The sequence below is a fragment of the Channa argus genome, chromosome 6 (genome assembly GCF_033026475.1).
Source record: "Channa argus isolate prfri chromosome 6, Channa argus male v1.0, whole genome shotgun sequence".
In the NCBI taxonomy this organism is placed as follows: domain Eukaryota; kingdom Metazoa; phylum Chordata; class Actinopteri; order Anabantiformes; family Channidae; genus Channa; species Channa argus.
The window spans coordinates 21,018,124-21,039,067 of NC_090202.1; the positions used below are offsets into that span (position 1 = coordinate 21,018,124).

At 39.1% G+C, this 20,944-nt stretch overlaps 1 protein-coding gene across 4 annotated transcripts in view; it reads left to right on the plus strand.

Moving 5' to 3' along the window:
- The first annotated feature begins 1,953 nt into the window (after nt 1-1,953).
- Nucleotides 1,954-20,944, plus strand: part of LOC137128570 (endothelin-converting enzyme-like 1) — a 43,292-nt gene continuing 24,301 nt past the window's right edge. For 2 of the 4 annotated variants that reach the window (XM_067506802.1, XM_067506806.1), the window contains exons 1-6: nt 1,954-2,167; nt 8,133-9,273; nt 10,264-10,332; nt 10,854-10,964; nt 11,069-11,161; nt 13,243-13,367. In XM_067506802.1, the coding sequence (XP_067362903.1) occupies nt 8,416-9,273; nt 10,264-10,332; nt 10,854-10,964; nt 11,069-11,161; nt 13,243-13,367 (1,256 nt within the window). In that variant the 5' untranslated portion in view covers nt 1,954-2,167; nt 8,133-8,415. Of the gene's footprint in view, nt 2,168-4,377; nt 4,461-8,132; nt 9,274-10,263; nt 10,333-10,853; nt 10,965-11,068; nt 11,162-13,242; nt 13,368-20,944 lie in introns of all 4 variants that reach the window. The other 2 variants (XM_067506803.1, XM_067506805.1) reach the window with 2 other exon arrangements.

Sequence of the window (20,944 nt, forward strand, 5' to 3'; positions counted from 1 at the left end):
TGTAACCGAACGGTGAGCATTACATTAAATTGTTAAGCCCTGTGGTCCTATATCTGCATTTCAAGTCACTCTCCACATATAGGATCACATCACCTCATGTTGTGTTGCTTCTGTTGATACAAGGTAACTCACCATTAACAGTGTTAAAATCAATACCTTGCTTCTTATTCAACCATGTGCCAGATAAGACTTATTTTGACTTCTGATCCAGAGGTAATCACGCCATTCATTTGGCAGTTTATAGCTGCCATCAACTAATAAATATTGGTTAGTAGGTTGCTTCAAAATGAGAAGTAAATCTTATTTTAAAAAAATAGCCTCACAAAAGACTTGCAAAACAATAGGATTTTTAAACACCTGGTGCCAATCCAAAAAAAATCATAAAAATACAGTATAGCCCTAATGTTGATATCTCGAAAAACGTTAGCAAACACAGATATAGAGAATGTGAAGTCATGCTGAGTCAAACTGGTGCCCTGTTACCAGTGTCATTCCCACCTAGTCAGTCCATAAAAGCTTTAAGAAATCACTCTTAAGGTATTGTTTTGTCCATTTTGTATTTCTTTTTCAATGGGGGCTGTGATTTAACCTTTTTCACCTAACCATAGAATTAAGATTGTGGAAATGATGAAACTGGAGTTAGCCTAATTTTTTCACATAGCTCTTGCAGTGATTTTGCAGACATTTTTTTTCTTTTGAGTGTCTGTTAGGTCTTTTCTTTCTACCCTTTTTGTTTGCAGCAGTAAGCTGCTTAATAGAGAATGTGAAGTAACTGTATGTCACATCATTTTAACTGTTGTTATAGTGTGGAGGGCCAATTTATGAAGTATGTGCTAATTCTGCTAAGATGAGTTATTGGCATACCTTTAGTCTTGGCTGCCTAAAAATCTGTTTAAATCATTTAAATTTGATGGAGATGGGGCAAAGGTGATGTCAGCTCCACGTTCTCTATTAACTGCTTGTAAGCCATACCTCAACCATAAAACACTTAAGTAAATATATAATATAAATATTTTACTTTGCCGTTTCAGCTTTGGTAGTTTCAGTTAATCTTGTGTGTAATTTTAATCTAAGGATGTCACCCTGGCAATCAAGTGCAACAGGCATTTTCACTGTTACGTATTGTTAAGTGGAAAAAAAAAGGTCAGAAAAATTATATATTTGTGGTTAGTCTTCAGAATCAAACAACACTGCCCCCCTCCTCTCTCTGAACAACTGGGGTAATGAAATGGCCAGTTAGTTACTCAGCTGATTTGCATAATAGCATTAGTCGACCTTTTGGTTTGATTAGTGTGGTTTGTGTGACTTTAAGGCTACATTGAGATTAATGATTCCATAGCTAATGTTTTAGAGGTTGTTTAGACCAAAAGATTTATTAAAATAGACTTTGAGATGTTGTAGCACCGTGAAATGTTCAAGCACAATAATATGAATCAGTGGAACCATGTATTTTAGAGAATATGTTGTTTTCTGCATAGAGTAAACAGTAGATTGAGAAGTTGTGGGGTAATGTTATGTTTGTTTGTTTGTTTCTTTTATTCTTTGCTCTGTGTGTGTAAATATGAATGAGTCAGCAGTGGCATTTTTAATAAACTGGTGATGTTTGCTAAACATCGTTTTTAGCAAATCTTCCTCCAGAACAGAATCAAAATAAATCAACTAATTATAATAGGTTGGAATATCAAAGGATCCAAGTATAAAAGTATAAAAATGTTGTTTGGCTTTAACAGTTATTCACACAGCTGCCAGTTAAAAATGTTGCAAATGAGAGAAAACGTATATAATTTCTAAAGCACACATAGTGAATATCCATGCAGCTTGTACCACTGTGGGCGTGCGTGTGTGCATGTGCGCGCGCATTACTTTGTTAATAAAGGACCCCCCCCCCCCCCCCCCCCCCCCCCCTCTCGCTCTCTCTCTCTCTTTCTTTCGCGCTCTCTCTGTCTCTCTGTCTGTCCTCCTCCCTCCCCCAGTCTCTCCTCCATACATCGGAGGCTGTGAGCTGCAGCGGCGGCACAGATCGGTGCGGATCCCGGTGTGTGCCGTTCTCCGGAGAGGGACCGGATAATCCAGGCGGATCTTAAGTAGAGTGGATCCCCTGCATCTACACACTCGGAGCAAATACACTTTTGAACTCCCAGCGGGGATTCTCAGTAAGTCACCACAGGTAAGCTCTTTTTGCCCAAGTTTTCTCTCTGGGGACATCCACACCTTTACAAAGCGTACCAAAGCTGGTCGTCCAACGGCCGGTGTTTACCTGAAAGCCGTGGAACGACAGGCGTCTGATTCTTTTTAATTTCATTATGTTGTGATTTTTAATTAGGGTAAGAAGCGAATTAGCACGATTTAACTTGGGAGTCACGTCTTGTCAGTCGATACCGCGAAAGAGGTGTCCGCTCATCTTTTACGCACATGGCTTTCACTTATCCGTGTTTTCATCACGGTGCCCGACCGAACGGCTGTAGAAGTTTTTGTGTTAAGTAACAAATTACTGCTATTGGCCAGATGTCAAATGCAGAACGAGGAAAACGTTTTCGTGGAGTTAAAACTTTAATTCATCATGACTCGACATGACACAATTGTGGATGATGACTGAAAGGAAACCGTATGTGCTAAAGTTTTATCACGCAATGATAGTTTAACAATATTTTTTCCAGTCCGGTGTTTGCGCCGTCGTTTGTTATGATTGGACAGAGAAAGTTTTAAAAGACAAGTTGTTTATATAAATGATAATAAAAAATTCGTTAAAAGTAGAATTAACTGTTAATTCTTTTCTTGTGGCTTCTTTTCTTGTGTCTTTACGCACGGACTGTGGGAGTTTCGCATCGCGTAAAGTTTAAATTTATAACAGTCTCCTTCTGTATTAGCCTTGACAACATGACCCTGCTTACCATTCCTCAGTTTTACAGCTCCGTCCTATAGAGAACTCAATTTAAAATCATACAAGAGTGAAGCTGCTGCGCTTAAAAACCGACAGTCTGTAGATAATGACAAGAGCCCTTTCACATACAGATCCCATGTTTTCAGTCGACACACATAAAGTCTTTAAATCTGCGAAATATTAACCAAACTTTTAAATTCAATAAAGAAAATACTAATAAGTTAGCTGAGTAGATATACTAATACCTAATAGTTACAGTTGTATCCCTAAAAGGAGTTTTGGGAGTTATTTAGGTTACAGTACCTGAAGCTTCATACCTGCCATATACATGTGGTAGAAAAAGAGAAATGGGCGAGTTTTTCAAGGATTCCTCAGATTATTGTCCTTTAAAATAAAAAACAATTAAGAGACTTTTAATATTGCCCATGTGGAACATTTTTTACATATGTACAATATTTAAGTAGTTTTTCATAGCACTACAAAAGAGTTCTGCTTTGGTACAAGTCTTAGGAACTATCTTCTGCTTGTGTACCATGTATCCAAATCTGCAGTCCATACAAACACACCATAGCACTCTACTGCAGCCTCTGGTGGCTGGTGATAAGGCTCGAGGGGGCTGACTCCCACTCTGAACCTTCGGAGTGCCGTGAAGCTCTTGGGGCAGGCTCTGTGACCACTTTGATTAGGGGATAATAAACCCATTTATAGAGGGCTTTCAGGTGACGTAACTCGCCTGAGTGGAGATAAAAGCTGAGAGTTCTAAGCTCTTCTTTCTGGGCACCACCAAATATCATCACAAACTGCAGTGCAGAGAAAGGAGTTTGCTCTCAGTGAATTTATGTTAATGGTTAAGTTGTAAGTTATGCTGTCTGGTGTTGAAGGCTTTATGCGACTGTTTGCCGCGTAGTTATGCTGTAGGAGTTGCACAGTGAAGGTTTAGAAGGTTATGGATTTGGTTACAGACCAGGAGGTGGAACAGTTTTTTGGTACTATTGATTCAGCAGTAAATAATACGGACAGTTAGCAGCTGCAACTGCTGTCTTACAGTCTTTGTAATTTGCCCTCTGGCAATCATTGGCAACTTTGTAAGTCTGTTGCAAGATGATGCTGACCCCAGGTGACTTTTCATCTCACTAGTAACACATCGGCTGCTTTATCAGACTATAGGGAACAATTTTAATGTGTTGATGTGTTAAGCCCCAGTGCACTGAAGCCTATAACTCTTAAAGCACTGCAGGTCTCCAGCAATAATTCAATACAGCTCATGCTGATATGCACATTTGAAATAAGCATTTGGTTTCAGTCTTTTCAGACACTTTCAGAAATCAAGTGTTTTTGGAAACAAATCGACACCTGTAAATTATTCACTTTAACTTGAAACTGTATTGAATTAATCACACCGCACAAACATCTATGGTTGAAGCACATTGGATGAGTTGCACACAGCTCTTTTTCTGTCAAATAATTATGCTGGGAAAACTATGATCCATCTGCAGATTCTCCAGAACAGCAACGTCAGTCGGACCTATCAGAAGCCTCAGCTTAATGATTACCCATTGATCACAAATGAGGATCTCTGGTAAGTGGTTAAAAAGAATAAGAGGGGTACACCTAGTCTTAAAGCCAAGCTCTTGCAGACAAATGCATTCTCCATAACCATTGGTGCCACTCCCATTACAGCTCTGTGGGAGTGCTTCGTCAATGCCCCCCACCCCCCAATAAAGAGGATGGATTTCGGACATTTTAATGCACAATATCTGTTCATCATTAGGAAATCAGAGATCTGCAGTATTAACTCTAATTTTAACAGCTCATGTTTCAAATGCATGACCTGAATGACTGAACTACAGCTAAGACTGTAGTTCATAGCAATTACTGCTAGATTACAAGACAAAATGGGATATTGCCCTATAATTTGGAGTGTTCCAGGATACATCACAAAAGTTTCTCTGGTTCTTTGGATGGTCAAGTGCACCAAATTGGCATAAACCTTTCATTATAATGGAGATGATAAGAATGGGATGAGGGTTAACTAACAGAGTAACAAAATGTCACTGTACAGTACGTATAATTTATGGGCTCAGAAAGTTAAAGTACTCTATACGATGTCTGATCTATTTGGATTTAATAGGACTTTTGGTACCTTTGGTACAATCTCAGGACCCCTGAGGTTCCTCAGACCACACTTTCAAAACCCCTGCTTAAAGTGAGTAAGTGATTGTGTGATGCTAGAAAGATGTATGGCAAATGCTAAACAAATGACAAGGTGCTACGCATCACCAGGGGTGTGTATTTGATGCAGTTTAACTGTCCGTGTGTGTGTGTGTGTGTGTGTGTGTGTCTGCGCCCGCACAGCATTATTTGCATGACTCTCAAATATTAGTCCCTGTCATGTTTGGTAAATAGCCATTCATCACACATGCCTTTCTGTGTGATGGTACCCAACAAATCCAATCCATTAGCCATACGCTGGGTGTCCACTCAGAGTGTAATAGTGTGTTTGTGCGCTTATGAGCCTTATAATTTATGGTAATGCTTAAGGGGTTCATACAAAAGAGTGCATTTGAAAGAGAGACTATGAGGAGTTGTGAATAGAGAATGTAAATCTAAGTCGTACATAGTATTATATAGTATTTTATATTATTTATTCATACCAATCTGTTCCAAAGTGATGTTTTCATACAATATAAAACACATATTGGGACAAGGGAAGGCAATTAAAACACTTAAAGCTACAATATACAACATTTGTAAATCCAATTTGCTGTAGCATGAGCTTTGAAAATAATCCATCTGGAATGTCAAATACTGACACTATGCCAAAACCCGTAGCATCACATAGATACACACTGGCTACATGTTTACGTCAGTATGTGATGCACAGGGTTTGATCTTCTCTGATTAGTTATAAGGGAGAGACTTTAGAAGTGAAGATCTCTATAGCGCTGCCAATGCTGTTTTGTAAGTGTGCTGCACAGGAGGCATCCACAGCAGCATTAGTATGAATAATAGAGAATATTTATTTTAAAAAATATTTTTAAAAAAGTTGCATACTGTAGCTTTAAAGAATGAAAATGGTGGTTACAAGAAGTATTTTGGTTCTATCACCCTCAATCACTTTCTTAGGAAGCTTGGACACGATCCCATCCATTCTGAAATATCTTGTTAAAGACTCTATTGTGCAACAGTAAGTTCTTCCCCTTCACATTCAGGATCCAGCACAGCAATGCTTCGCACATTGCTACATCTCCAGTAGTAGCCAGCTTAGTCGAGGTAAAGTTGCAGCATGAGGGAATTTGCATTATTCATTAGATATTTTCTGATTGGCAGGGGTGAACGTGGAGGCCACACCTTTAGCCATTCTGAGTACATGCTTGTGAATAATGCAAATTATATGTAAATAATTACCAAAACAGCTGCTGGTAGAAAGATGGGAATCAGGGCAGGAAAGGAAGATGGATTAAAAAAAAAATCCAAACAATTTTGTGAATAAAAGGCCACAAAAAGATTGTGTTTAAAATATAGTGCAGGAACAAATGAAAACAGTGGAAGCACAAAACATTCTGCTGGTTATGTTGAGAATGTGATATGGGGATTGGGTGATAGTGATTTTTATTTATATGATTTACATATTTATTAATGTTTGAAACATATTTATCATCGAAACTTAGAATCCACATGTGCTTTATTTAGTAAGTTTTCATGTAAATACATGTTTTAATGTGTCTAATCATAGTTTTCTTCAAAGGTGACGCTCTCGTGAACACACTCCCATAAAGGCACCTTGTTGGTGTTGTCAGTATCGACTGTACCATACTGGACTGTAGGAGGGAAGAAAATGGAGTTTAGTATATTTGACGAATTTTGTTTTTCTGACAGCCTCTGTAGAATTAACTGCAGCCTACATAGTACAGTATGTTGTACACGTGTTGTTCATTTTAAAGCTTCAGTGAAGAAGTTAATGTTACTGACATTTTAACTGTCTGATTGATTTCACCCTTGGTATTTTATTTTTTCAGTAACGTGACCAGGCATTTTTTTAAGCTTTTGTGTGATTCATTTGGTCTTTTTGTCTGTGGGTTTGGGGACTTGCTGTTGGTCTGTGAGTTATCTCAGTTTAGTATTTCTTGCATTAGTTCTATGTGTGTTGATATGGAGAAACTGTAAAGAGTAAGAAAAAAAACAGAACTCAAGTTTGTCGTCCTTGTGTTCAATGATGGTTCTTCAGCCTTTCTGGAAGTGTTTGATCTTTAAGACACCCATGCACCAATTTCCTGCACAAGCTTGTCACATGATGAAATACCCACTACTTAATTCTGTTTACCTGCACGCACTAAATGTGTTTAATTATGGCTTTCATTACTACTTTGCTCTTCTTCTCCTTATCTACATAGAGCACTCCCAATGTCAGAGGGAAAGCTTGTTAAAGACATTAGTGCTGAAGTTTGCTATTCTCAGAGGAGATAACGAGGATCAATTTTCACAGATCGCCTTCACAGCTTTCAGCAAGTTCAGTGCGCTTAGCCACTGAAATCACACATAAATACACACAGAAGGGCTTCCATACTCACATTGGGACAACAGAAACAAAACAGTTTATCAGTTAGTCTGTGTTGTGATTTTTGCCCAGGGGCTACACGTAGAGTGCATCAGCAGAGGCAAAGGAGAACAAATCTAAAATATTGTGTGTGGTTGTGCTGCATTAAACCAGTGCATGTACATGCTGTGAATCCAGTGTCCTATAGGCTTAGCTTGAAGTATAAATGAAAACACTTGGGGATGTATGTGCATGTGATTTATTTTGCAGCAGATGCTGTAGTGTGAGAGCTTGTTGTTCCTTTGAAATCCCTGTAGTCGATCAACTGATGCCCTCTGTGCTTCGGTTTGTAGAGACAGGGGACATAAATTCTCCCTGTCCTCCTGTAATAATAAAAGGTTTTACATCAATTTGGACTGACAGTCTAAAATATGGTCATTGCTGCACCTCTCCATGTCCAGCTGATGCTCAGGTCTTTTCTCCTGTCTCCATTGATCCATCTGAAGCTGTGAGTCGCCTGTGGACATTCTCTCTCTCCGAGAGATCACCAATCAATCAATAGCTTAAGTCAACAAGCCACAGAACGTGACAAACTGTAAAAATGTGTCAAAACACTTTTTTTTTTGTAATCTCTGCTGCCGTAATGGTGGATTCAATTTTCTTTCTCTGTCGACTTGCAGCCTTCACCCATTTCATTTCTATTTCTATCGACAGGTGACCTGTAACTGGTTGAGGAGGAGAGCAGAACAAATGGAAAGGCAGCAGAGAGAAAGAGGATGAGAGCGCAAGAGAGAGGAACCAAAGAGATTCCTCATCCACAATGGGAGCCCCTTGCTTTGTTGGATTTTGACTAAGCTGTGCCGCCCTGTACTTGGAGTCCTCCTTTTTGTCTCAGTAGTAAAAGTCATGATACTCCTCTGAACATAATAATACATCCTTTTCATTCTTTTCTCCATAAACCCACCTGCTACGTTGTTCCCAGGAATAAACCTTTGCCATGGAGAAGACGTACTCATTAACTGCCCACTATGATGAGTTCCAGGAAGTAAAATATGGTGGTCGCTATAGCAGTGACATACTCAGCAATGGCATGACCCTTCACCTGGGTGGCAGTCTGGACCGCCATATGGGACGAGGCCGCGGAGGGACCTGGTCGAACAGTCGAAACAGAGATCTTAGCAACACCAGCAGCAGTGGCGGGCTTCCACGATGGAGCCGGAGGGAGATCTGCCTCCTCTCTGCACTGGTCTTTGCAGTGGGCATGTGTGTTATCTTGGGCAGCATGCTGGCACTCAAGTACATTTCCCTGGATGCCCAACAGGATCCACAGTGCCGACAGGACTGCCAACGCAAACGCTCCCTGCTGCGGGCTGCTCGCTTTGTTCAGTCCAATATTGACCCAACCATCCAACCCTGCCAGGATTTCTACTCCTTCGCCTGTGGCGGCTGGCTGAGACGGCACGGCATCCCAGAGGACAAGCTGAGCTATGGCATTATCACTGCTATAGGGGAGCACAATGAGGAGAAATTGCAGCGCCTCCTGTTGGAGCCTATACGGAGGCGTGGGCCCAATTCTGCAGAGCGCAAGGTCAAGGAGTTCTATCGATCCTGTGTCAACATCCAAGAGATTGACAAACTGGGCTCTGATCCCATGACAGAAGTGATCGACAGCTGTGGAGGTTGGGACCTCGTTGGGGCCCCACCAGGTGCTGCTGGGTGGGAGAAAGAGGGCGCCCCTCAGAGACCAGACATCGATGAGCTGCTGTACAGGACCCAGGGGGTGTACAGCACTGCTGTTTTCTTCTCCCTTACTGTGAACGTGGATGACAAAAACTCCTCCAGGAATGCTATCAGGGTAAGAATAAGGATGTTTGGAGCCAAGTGCATCTGTGAATGTACAGTGCAGGCTTATGAGAGTGTCTGTATATGTCTAATTGACCTGCCTGTATTTTGTCTTCCTCCCCCTATTCTGTCTACTTTGTGGGTCCAGTTGCCCCTTAGAGTTTCCTGCTTTTTGCTGGTCACCTGCTCCTCGATTTGTCATTAAGCCCTACTGTATCTTGTACTGTACACCGGTGTGTACCCTCAGAAAGTGCATCAGCGTCGGACAAGCTTCATGTTGCAGAGCTATACAAGCCTGTTCATTGTCCATCTTTTAAAGTGAAGTTCCTTAAATTCATTCATTCCTCCTTTGTTCCTTCGTGTCAACAATTGAACTGTGACATTTAGTCTTGTAGCGGTTTGGTTTATTTCCCTGTGGACAAACATTAGCTTGCATCATCTCTGTGCTGGCTAAATAACAGCTGTAGACTTTCTTTAGCCCCAGAAACTATCGGGAACAAGTTCTAATTTTCTTCTAGACCCTTTGTACTTATTAATTTTGGTGTGATCATGAACTTGAGACAATTTCAATGTCTTTGCCTCAGTTTGATTCACATCCTTGCTTTGTAGTTATATGCAATCACACGACCTCTAAAATCCATTTCACATTCAGCTTGAATACACCTTAATATTATGATATATATTAAGGTGTGTCAACAGGGAGTGACTAAATGAAACTGAATTAAGCTTCCTGTCTGCTTTTCAGATGCCTTTAAGCTGTGAATATCATCTCTGATGCACAGTTTGACAAACAACTAGCAGTATGTAATCCAAACATATGCACCCGCTATTTATGAGAGAAAACTTGAAGTATAAGTAATATTATTATGCCAATAATAATATTATTGAGATTTACTGAGAGACAAAACTTCTTCACAACATGTAAAATAAGTGTGTTTGTAGAGAGGTATTTATTTATTGTTATACCAGAAAACACTTAATTACTGGCTGACTGTCTGTGCAGATTGATCAGGAGGGGCTCACACTTCCTGAGAGGAGCCTTTACCTGGGACAAGATGAGGACAGTGTGAAGGTAAACAAACTTTTTATTTATTCCTTTACTGCTGCTCCACCATCTCCCTCTCTGTCTTCGCCCTACATCCTTCAATTCCTCCCTTTCTTCCTCCCTTTCGCATTTGACATCAATTTATCTAACCCTTCCCCAGATCTCCTCTCCTCCCATCACCTAATTTTTACCCTATTTTTACTCCTACCCTCCCTCACTGCTTGTCTCTCCTCTTTTTTCCCACCTAATTTCCCTCTTTCTATTCCCCCTACATCATCTTTTTCTCCCTTTAGCTCACACTTGACCTCCTTTAGGTTTTTTCTCTATCCTAACCTTCTTTCTTTTCCCTCCTTCACTCTTTTCCTCCTCCTCCATCTGTCCTATTGACTCATCTCTCGCTACTCTTCATCAATCCACCTGTTTTCCTTCGTCACCCTCTGTGCTTTTGTTATCCTGTCCACTTTGCCACATGTCACCCCCCACCAATGGCCATTACTGATGTCGCAGCTCCTCCTGTCTATTAGCACCGATGTTGCTGTGCTTCTCAGATCCTGGCAGCGTACAAGGCCCTGATGGAGCGCTTGCTGAGCATGCTGGGAGCTCACAATGCTACGCAGAAGTCCAAGGAGATTATACAGCTGGAGACGCGTCTGGCCAATGTGAGCTGATTGTGTGTGTGTGTGTGTGTGTGTGCGTGCATGTGTGTGTGTGTGTTAATGTGCATGCTTTGTGCAGTGTTGAGTAAAATTTCCTCTCTCTCCAGATCACTGTGTCAGAATATGATGACCAAAGAAAGGACATCAGCACCATGTATAACCGCATCACCCTCAGGCAGCTACAGCGCATCGCTCCTAGTGTGAGCACACACACACACATCCACATCACACATACACCATTTACAAGGGCGCATGTGTTTGTATGCATTTTTTAGGGTGTGCATTTTGGCTAGGGGCAGACATGATGGATTAAGATTTGAACTCCAACTGAGCATTTCAACTAGTGTAGCATCTGTGAACTACACAAACAATCATTTCTATAGTTGTAAGGACACACATTGACATATTGCAAACCCTAGACTGGTAACTTCTAATTTAATTTTTAATGTAATTTTTTGTATAGTTTTACTGTATTGTATGATATTTAACAATAGGTTTTTTCTCATTATATTGTATAATATGATCTTTTGCTCATTTTCTAGATTTGGATTTTATTGTTTTTATGCCTTATCATTTGTATATGCAAGCCTAATTCTAAAGTTAAAACAATTTTTGGTCCTTTTTATATTTAACTAGAAAAGAGTTTAATTGTCTCAATTGTTTTAGCGTAAACTTTGTCCACAAAACCATACACACTCACAGAGGGAGTGTAGCACACAAAAGATGTCCACACTGCAGGGGGAGACGAGAAGATTGAGGGACAGAAAGAAGTAGGTAGAGAGAAAATAAAGGGAGAGTGGAGCAAGGGGAGGAGGACACTCTTGTCTGAAGCAGCAGGGAAACTGAATCTTCAAGACGTTTCATGATCGAGGATGAAGAATAGAGGGAGTGAGAAGAGATGGGAACATGTGCTGAGAGGAAGATTTTTAGTTTCTCAGCCAAAAAACTACACACAGAAAATGAGTGTGAATGCACATGTAAAAAAGAGCAACATGGAAAGAGGCAGATTAGAGGATGAAGATTTAACCAGAAAAAGACAAAATGCTGCTAAATGGCTTCAGTGTGTTGCTGCTTTTTATTTGCTTTAACTCAGATCTGGAGTCCAAATTTTTGTAAAACCCTGCAGCTCTGTCACTCAATGTGAAAATTCCCATATGTGTACAAACTCTGAATAACATCTGTTCTTCTGCTCTACGTCCATTTGTGTCTCAAAGGTATAATGAAAATATCAGCTAAATAAAATCACCTAATGCTGTCATAACAACATTAAAAGAACATAATATGGTTTAAAGAATTAATAAAGTGGTCTGTCTACCCAGTGTACAGTCTAGGTTTTTATTGTTTTTAGATTTTATGAATTTGGTGAAGTCAAATATAGTTATATTTTTACTGGTTATTCTTTCAGTATTCTATTCGCAGCTGAAACAATCTCTGCTGTCTGTAACATCGTTTGGATCTTTTAAGTTAAATACATATTCAGTGGGTTTAAAGTAAAGATAATGTTTCCTGTGACAGTAATGGAACACTGTATAATTGGGGAGGGGGTGGTCATAGCTCTTTAAAAAATTCAGTTGTCTCTTCCTGTGCATCTTTTTTTAAAGAGCTTGAACGATATTTGCTCAATCACTTTTGCTTTCGCGCTGTTGTACATGTACAGCTGTCCCATGACCTGATGTCATCAGGACCTTTCAAAATCACATATATTTGCATATCTTTTTTCACATGCTGAAAACAATTGTGACAATTTTTGTAATTTCTTCGGTTTTTTATAATTTCATTTGTGTTTATACAAATGAAATTTTTAACATTTTCTATGTTTTTTTGTCATTTCTGTGTCTGTTTGTAGTTGTTTTATGTGTTTTTGGCCATTTTTCACCTCTTTAAAAAAGTTCCACGTGTTAATCATTTTTGGATAGTTTTTCAGGCCATTCTGTTTCGGTGCCCAGTTCTGTAATCTATCTATTGTCCTCATGTTTCTGATGTGTTGAAGTGTTTTCAGCATTGATTCTTTTTCTTCATAACATGTAGAATACTTAGTAATATAGTGTTTCTGGCTTATGAAGGATAGATTGATTGAAAAGTTGAGACATGAGACTATTTATATTTAACAGACACATGAATCTAAACCACATTCTAGCAAAACAAAACAAATCTGCGGTACACTATACCAGAGAATCATGATTTGATATATGGCTATGGTTATATGCAGCTGCGATTCAATGTCGTTTCACCTTTTTAATATTTGATATTTAAATTGCTCTCATTTCCTTACTCACTACAGCTTCACTGGAAACGTTTGCTGGACAGAATCTTCCACGACACCTTTTCAGAAGATGAGGAGATAGTTGTGCTTGCCACTGACTACATACAGAAAGTCTCGGACATCATTAAGACCACTTCAAAGAGGTAAAAACAGAGAATGGGTGTTGTGATGAGGTAGGGGTTGAGGGTGGTTGGTTGGAAAGAAGGGAGAAAGATGAGGGCACAGAGGTGTATGGAAAATCGATGAAATTAGACGTATGCATTTTTGAGTCAGTACTTTTTGAGCATGAGTAAGCGCTTTTGTTTGAGGTTGTTTTGTGTGTGCATTGCCTTTAGCTTCAGGTTGTCACTATAGTTTTGGGATACAACACAGTGTCACAAGGTGTATGGATTGGTTTTCAGTGCTGCTGCTTGTATTTGTGTATGCCTGTGTGTGTGTTTGAGGTGAGTCACTGTTGGGTGAACTTCCAGTTCTACTGAAGCTGATTATTATTGATCTACACCTACACCTTTCTACCACCTGCAGACTGAGACACACATGGACAGACAGACAGACACACACACATATACACACACTTCTTCTTGACAGACTCCAGGGGAGGCATTAGAGGGCTGCTGCACTTCCGGATGTGTGTTACAGCCACTGACAGCTCGCCAATAGTCACTGTGCTCTACACCAGTACACAACGGCTCTCAGCCCTCGTGCATGGCTGACTGGGTGGATGACTGGCAGCTGGATTACTTGCTTGTCATTTATGTCTGAAACTGAAAACATGTCTCTTTTTCTGTCTGTCTAGTAACATAACTTATTCAGACATTTTGGTAATTTCATGACCCACCAGTTCATGACATTTTTAGCTACTAACTCACATTGTTGTGTGCCCTAAACTCTCATTGATTTTGTGTATTTCTAGAGATTCACACTGGGGCAGTATTGATCTACATACATACACTAGATATGCAATGAATTAATGAAAATGTGCCCAATCGGAGGTGAATAATTAAAAAAAAAATCTTTAAATTATTAACTGAGTTTACAGTGATCAGTGGGGGTAGGTTTATGATTAACACTACAGGCTATCTTATGTAAATGGGACACAATGATGAGTCGGTACAGGCGTTTCACAAAAAGACAATTGAGTAGCCTCATAATCACACAGTTTTCATTTGCTGTGGCAGTAGCACTCTTAACAGAACAGTTTAAACTTTCACTCAGCTCAACACTGTTTGATTCAGAGTTGATTTGCTTAGAGAGGCTTCTACACTCAGTTATGTCATTTCCATCTAAGCTTAACACCATTTTTATTTTGTAATTAGGAAGGAATATTGCATCATCGTATTAATCCACCATGCTGTGATTGAGCTGCTGTTTGTGCAACTGATGGAAAAGCGGACATCAGTGGGCAAAACACAGAACTGAATTGAATCTCTGAACAAAATTGAGTTGTAGGCACCAATTAAGTGGCCTATACACAGTCCTACCTGATTCCTGTAACAGAGACAATCATATTTTTACTTTACTGGTTTTGAAAAGATTGTAAAGTGGAGTTATCACCAGACGTCATGTGGCGATACACAAGAAGAGATAAAAGGCCACTGTACTGCCCCGCTGGTGCTGGAAATTAAGCTCATGCAATTTTGCAGATCTTTTAGTGACGAATGCAGCCTAAAATGAATTTTTTTTATCTGTATATACATATATAATAAATGTTATGCATTGTTGCAATGTAATTTTATACTTTTTTAAAGTGCAAAGTTATGCTGAATTTATTTAGAATCTGTTAAATTAATTGGGGTAATAATAAACAAATTCACAACAGAATCTTTCCTCCAGATGTTTAAAGTTGGCCCAGGTCACTAATTGGTTATTCTTGCACCTGCACAAAGTGTACACCAGATTAGAATTAAACCATGTTAATCTAACCAGGTTGGTTCCCTACTTCTTAATAACTATTCCAGGCAGGGTGAGATCCACACAAATTCAGCAGGTGGAAACATAGGATGACAAGAAAACAAGCTTTTTACAAAATCGCCTCCAATAAGTACAACAATTTGAGGCGACTAACTGCAGAGGCAACCCTGTGCTTAGACAGTATATCAGCTCCATTTTCTACACTACAAATTACTGCTGTGAGTTTATCACTTGAGCTGGTTTTTCTATACATCAGCCCATATCTACTGTAACATCATGCAACAAGCCCAGTTGGTTTGAGCCACTTTTCACAAACGCTTTTACTCAATTTATCACCTGCTTTGGGCTCTTTCTTCCTCTATTCACATTTTTGTTGATAGGATATTTAGTGAATAAATGTTGTTCATTACTTACATCAGGCATCCTTACTATTTTATACAGTAATACTTCCTTTATCAGCCACAACAAAAGACCCCAAAAGTCTTTTTGCATTGCAGTGTAAACACATCTTTTATGTGTTGTGCAGAATTTTTGAAAAAAAAAAAAAGGAACTGATCTATTGTATTGGTGGTTCCTTCTCTAGTAAAATCTAATTATTAATCACAACTCTCAGGATTTATTGCAGTGTATTGAGTCCAGGTTCATTTCTGCACAGGTCTCTTCCCTTGATGTTTACCAATCTTCTCTATACCTTGTCTGTCCATCCATCCCCCTAACAGCTTTAGTAATAGATCCTATACTATTCTTCAATCATCCTCCTTTGCTTTTTTTTTTTTTTTTGTTCCATCCACCTGGGTTTATCGCACATCCTGTCTTTGCTGCCTTTAATTAATTCTTTCTCTCAGCCAACTACAGTGTGTGGCTGATATGGGCTTCACTGTTCTCCATGCCTTGCTTTTAAATGTATTTAGTTCAGGAAGGAAATGCGGGTCATTTATTATTCATATGACAACAAAAGATGCAGCTTATCTTGATAAACCTGTTTTGGTTAAAATGACCAGCTGCTGCCAAATAAAACAAAAGTTGAACTCTTAAATGTGCAGCCTGGCCTTACCTGAGCCATCGCTTCCCTCAATGACGCGAGGCACTAACACTAAAATTGCACAGATAATGACGAAAGTACTAAGTTAATCTTTTAAAACCAAGCTAGTTAATTTTAAGTCTTAACTTTTGAGTGAAGGTTACACAATACAGTGATAATATTGTAAGTTGAAATTGTGACATGAATTGGTTAAAACATTAACTTAAAGAGTGAATATAATTTGATCATTAAACCTGTATCTCACATGTATCTCAATACTTTGCATTGAGCACTTTTAGTGAAGGCAAGAAGTCTTGACAGTTGTTGACTCCACCTGATATTTAGTTTTGGGTAAACCTAAAAACTGTGCAGTTCCTATAATCTTAACTAATTTAAATCTTTGACCTGCCCCTGGTAAAGGACTACAAATTTGTAAGATGGACTGTGTCTTAAAATAATACCAGATCCAAAATTGAAATAATGTGACACTTTTTATGCCTCACAGAACTTTATGTACTCAGTTGTGTAAAATTGTTACAGATCCCTTTTAAAAATTATTCTGACTTACTGTATTACTAGTAACTTTGAGTCTCGTTATGAGTTATTAGTTTTACCTACCTGCTTATATTTTAACTACAATTTATATTTAGGTTTTTTCTTTCAGAAATGCGCCTCCATACAGTGACAGTAGGGAAACAGTTTAAGGTCCTCCCTTACTGTTTCTAACTTTCTGTCTCATCCTCCTCTCTTCAGACTTTTTTCACTCTGTGTCCCTGCTCCGCTCTCTCCATCTGTCTCCTCTCCTCATCCTTACATCTCTGTCTCAACTTTGCGTGATCAACCTCTCATTCCAGCAATTCTCCCTCGATTTCCCCCAACACCTCTATGCTCTCCCCTCGCACCATCTGCCCTTCTTGCATTGTTTCATACTCCATCTCTGCTTCTATCTCTTCTCTACCTCCTGCTATCCTCATACTCACCTGTTCATCCACTTTCCACTTTCTTTCTCTTGTTTGCTCTGACTCATTCTCCACATTCCTTTCACTTCCAGTCCTTCTTCAGGCTCTGTCTCCCAGGAAATTCATTATCGTTCATTATCAGGCTTTAAACAAAGGTTGTCATTGCTAACTCATAAACAAAAGCAGTCATACATACAAACACAGAGAAAATATAGCTATTCAATTTCCTTAGGGGTGTTTCTCATTAGCATAGCTTATGAGTGCTTGGTTAAAAATGTCCCTGGTTCCTCACATCAAGGGGTCCTTTCCTCTGCTGCCAGTTATTTGCTAGTCATACAGTTTGTTGCAAGAAAAAACACACGTGCACACAAATAAACACGGGGAAACTGAAATGAACACTAACACTATACTGTCAGAAAAAAAAAATCGTTATAAGTTTCTGTAATATTAACTATTATTTCATTAATGAAACAGCTTTTTCCTAGGAAGATAATTAATGATATTATATGGAAAATAAAACAAATTGTTACAATATTATCTCTGTACAGCCAAAATAGCATAACATCAACCAATTAATGCTGAGCTCTATGATGCTGTACTTTGTATGGTGGTGCTTTGAGCTAAATGATATCATCAGCATGCTGATATCTACACACTGATAATGCTTTATGCTGATGTTTATGACATATTCACACATGTCTGCAGATTGGGGGGAAAACTGGAAAAAACACCCTTAGGCTGCATTCCGACAAGCTTTGTTTTTACACAGCCACCTGCATTAAATCAGTGGAGGCAGCCAGGGGCAAAGGTTGCTGGGGATTTGTTGTTTCATGTATCAATGATGCACTGAAATGTGATCCGTAAAGTCTAGTTGTGTTTAAAAACCTTATTAGAAAATACAATACAAAAATACAGCAAAGTATTTTTTAGTACTCACAGACAGGATTGTAATAATGTTGATTGTAATAAAAGTTATCCCCACAGCAGCTGTTTTGTATTTGGCTTTGATAATCTTGAAGTAAAAGTAGAAATAAAGCATTTGCTTGCATGCAAGTGATTGGCCAGCTTACCTCCTTGCAGGACCGACATCATGTGTTATAGGAAAAGATTTTAAATTATTTAGCTAGTTCAGCTAATGCTATTCTGATAAACAGCATACATTTTTTTCAAACGTTTGTACTGATAATTTTCACAGTTTACTATAACTTTTTATATCCTGCTTGACTATTTTGTTACTTCTGATGATAATAGAAGCTAAGAAGTAATACTTATGTGTTAAATGTGCATTATCATTTTTTTAGGTTTAGGGTTAAATTAAGCATCTCCTCACATGCTATTTCCTCTTAAACTAACGGGATAAAAACCTTTGCACCCAACTTCACTTGTTGTGCTTTGGAGGCTTTTAAAGTTCTGCTTAAGGAAAGCTTGTATTTGCTGACAGCAAGAGCTTATATTAATAGTCATATGTCGCAGCTTATATTAAAAAGCTAAGACATATTTAAGAAAACTATGCCTTTGTCCTTTTCGAGAGCAATTTCACTTTTAAGTGTTCAGTATTAGTAGGTCTTCTGGTTCTCATTGTTCTTTTCACCTAGTAAAAGAAACAGTCTGCCAACCGTTTTTAATATTCTGTGTCGGAGAAGTAATTGCATCATAATTATGCTTTAACTAGCACTAAAAACCAAGTAGTTGTGCAGGTAATAAACCAGTAGATATTATAAATTTTGACCTGATCATCGACAACACGTTAAAGTATAACAGAGCTGAGGTATAAGCAAAATACGACCATGTATATTAAATTTCATGGCAAACAATCCCATATATATTGGCTTTAGGAAGCCAAGGAATCCCAAATGGCATCAAGATGTATCCTCTGGAGACCACGGATATCTCTAGAAATTTGGTGCAATTCCCTTTATAGAGATGTTTAACTGAATAATTCATTAGGACTTGACATGTTAGACCAGTGTATAAGTACACAGACCAACTGACAGACTGATAGTCACATCTACTAGTAACCTACAAGCCTTCCTATTTGACAGTTGTGTTCAAAGTCACGCAAAACTGGAAATTTCTATTTCTTTAAATGCACCTCGCGCTCTCTACTTACAGAACAATTGTAATTTCTGTCCAATTTATTTGAATTCATTTTATTTAGGCCAAAAAGAGTTGATACTTTTACAGTCTCAGTGCATCTCTCACACACACACACAAAGTGCCATTGTTAAGCTGAACGCTGGAGTCAGAGGTCGTGGCTGAGGTGTTGGCCCATTGTATCATTGTCCAGTAGAGCAGATGGAAAAGAGATTTGGTTCTGCTCGAGGCCACTAATGGAGCACAGAAAAACTATTTTGTACTCTTTTATAGTCTGCTGGACTCTGTCACTCACTTGCACACTTACAGAAAGAAGATAGAGTGGAAGAGGTTGGTGCAGGCTGACGTCCATGTACATGCAGAGAAAAACAAGGAAAGTTTGGCTTCTTGTTAAATTGGAGGAAGAGTGAAGTTGCACTGTGAGAGGTGAAAAAGTGACAGACAAGTGCTTCATCTGGCTGTTAGAAAGTTGTATGATTCATAGAGGTTAACAATGAATAGATCATTCTATTCTATAAGCACCATCCTACTCCCCTCCTTGTTGATTTTCCTTAAAATGGCCCCCTTTTTCTTCCTTCCCTTCTTCTGTTCTTTTGTGCTACCTTTAACTTCATCTGTTACACGTTTTTGCCCTTATTCCCTATCTAATTTTCCTTTTCATGCTTTTTATACCCTTTTTACCTTCATGTTAACGCCAACTATTTCTGTTCATCCATCCATGAATGTTTCAAACTCCTTACTTCTCCCTCCCTTTTACTGCCCATTGTCTAAATGCCCTTTCTCTAAATAATTTCTTTTTTCCCTTCCCCATCTTTATTCTCAGAAGTTTCAGGTTGCTATTGACAACTCCTTCTAGCCATCGCATTCATTTTCTCTCCATTCATTTCTCAATCTCGCCATCAATGACAATACACTCTCTTCACCTTTATAGGCATCTATTGACCAAGTCCTTCTCTTCATTGTTCTGTCTCTCTGTCCCACCAATTGTCTCACATTCATGACTTTCCTATCATACAAGGCTACTGACAAGACCAGTCACACCTCCATCCCTTCATCCTCCATCTGTTTTCTTCTTTTTCCCTCCAGTGTGTGTGCTTGCGGGTGTGCACGCACAGTCCCTATACACTGCGGTGACTGCAGCCAATCCCATTAGCCAGATGAGCAGGCCTCCAATGAAGGGGAAAGCATAATGACAACACCAGCGTCTCTTGCACACACTCCTCCCTTGCTGCTCCCTCCTGCGCTCTCCCTCCGTATGCTTCTTTCATTCATCCATCACTCTCAAGGGGGTGTGTGTGTGGAGTAAACTCCCACCCCCCCACCCAAGCATTTGGGCAGTGCAATTTGAAGACTGGCGGTCATCTCAGAAGTCTATTATTTAAGTGTGTTTAAGTGAACAATACGCATGAATGTGTGTGTTTATTCATAACCAGAGAAGTAAGTATTACTTTCTGCTTATTCTGAAAATATACACGCATGGTAGTTATAAAACACTTTTATATGAAGCTTTTGTAGATTTCATGGTATGCTAGCTTCCAGCAGTTGAGGTATGATTCCCAGTAGGGGCTGCTGAGCTGAAAATACATCCAACCATGCTGCTATACATCTCTGGATAGGTTTTCAGCAAAAAGCATACATGTTTCTGATTATACTTTGACTCTGTGGTATTTGGGTTTGCTGTTATTTATTATTTGTTTGCAGTTTTTTTGTTTTCATATCCCAATAAATACATTTA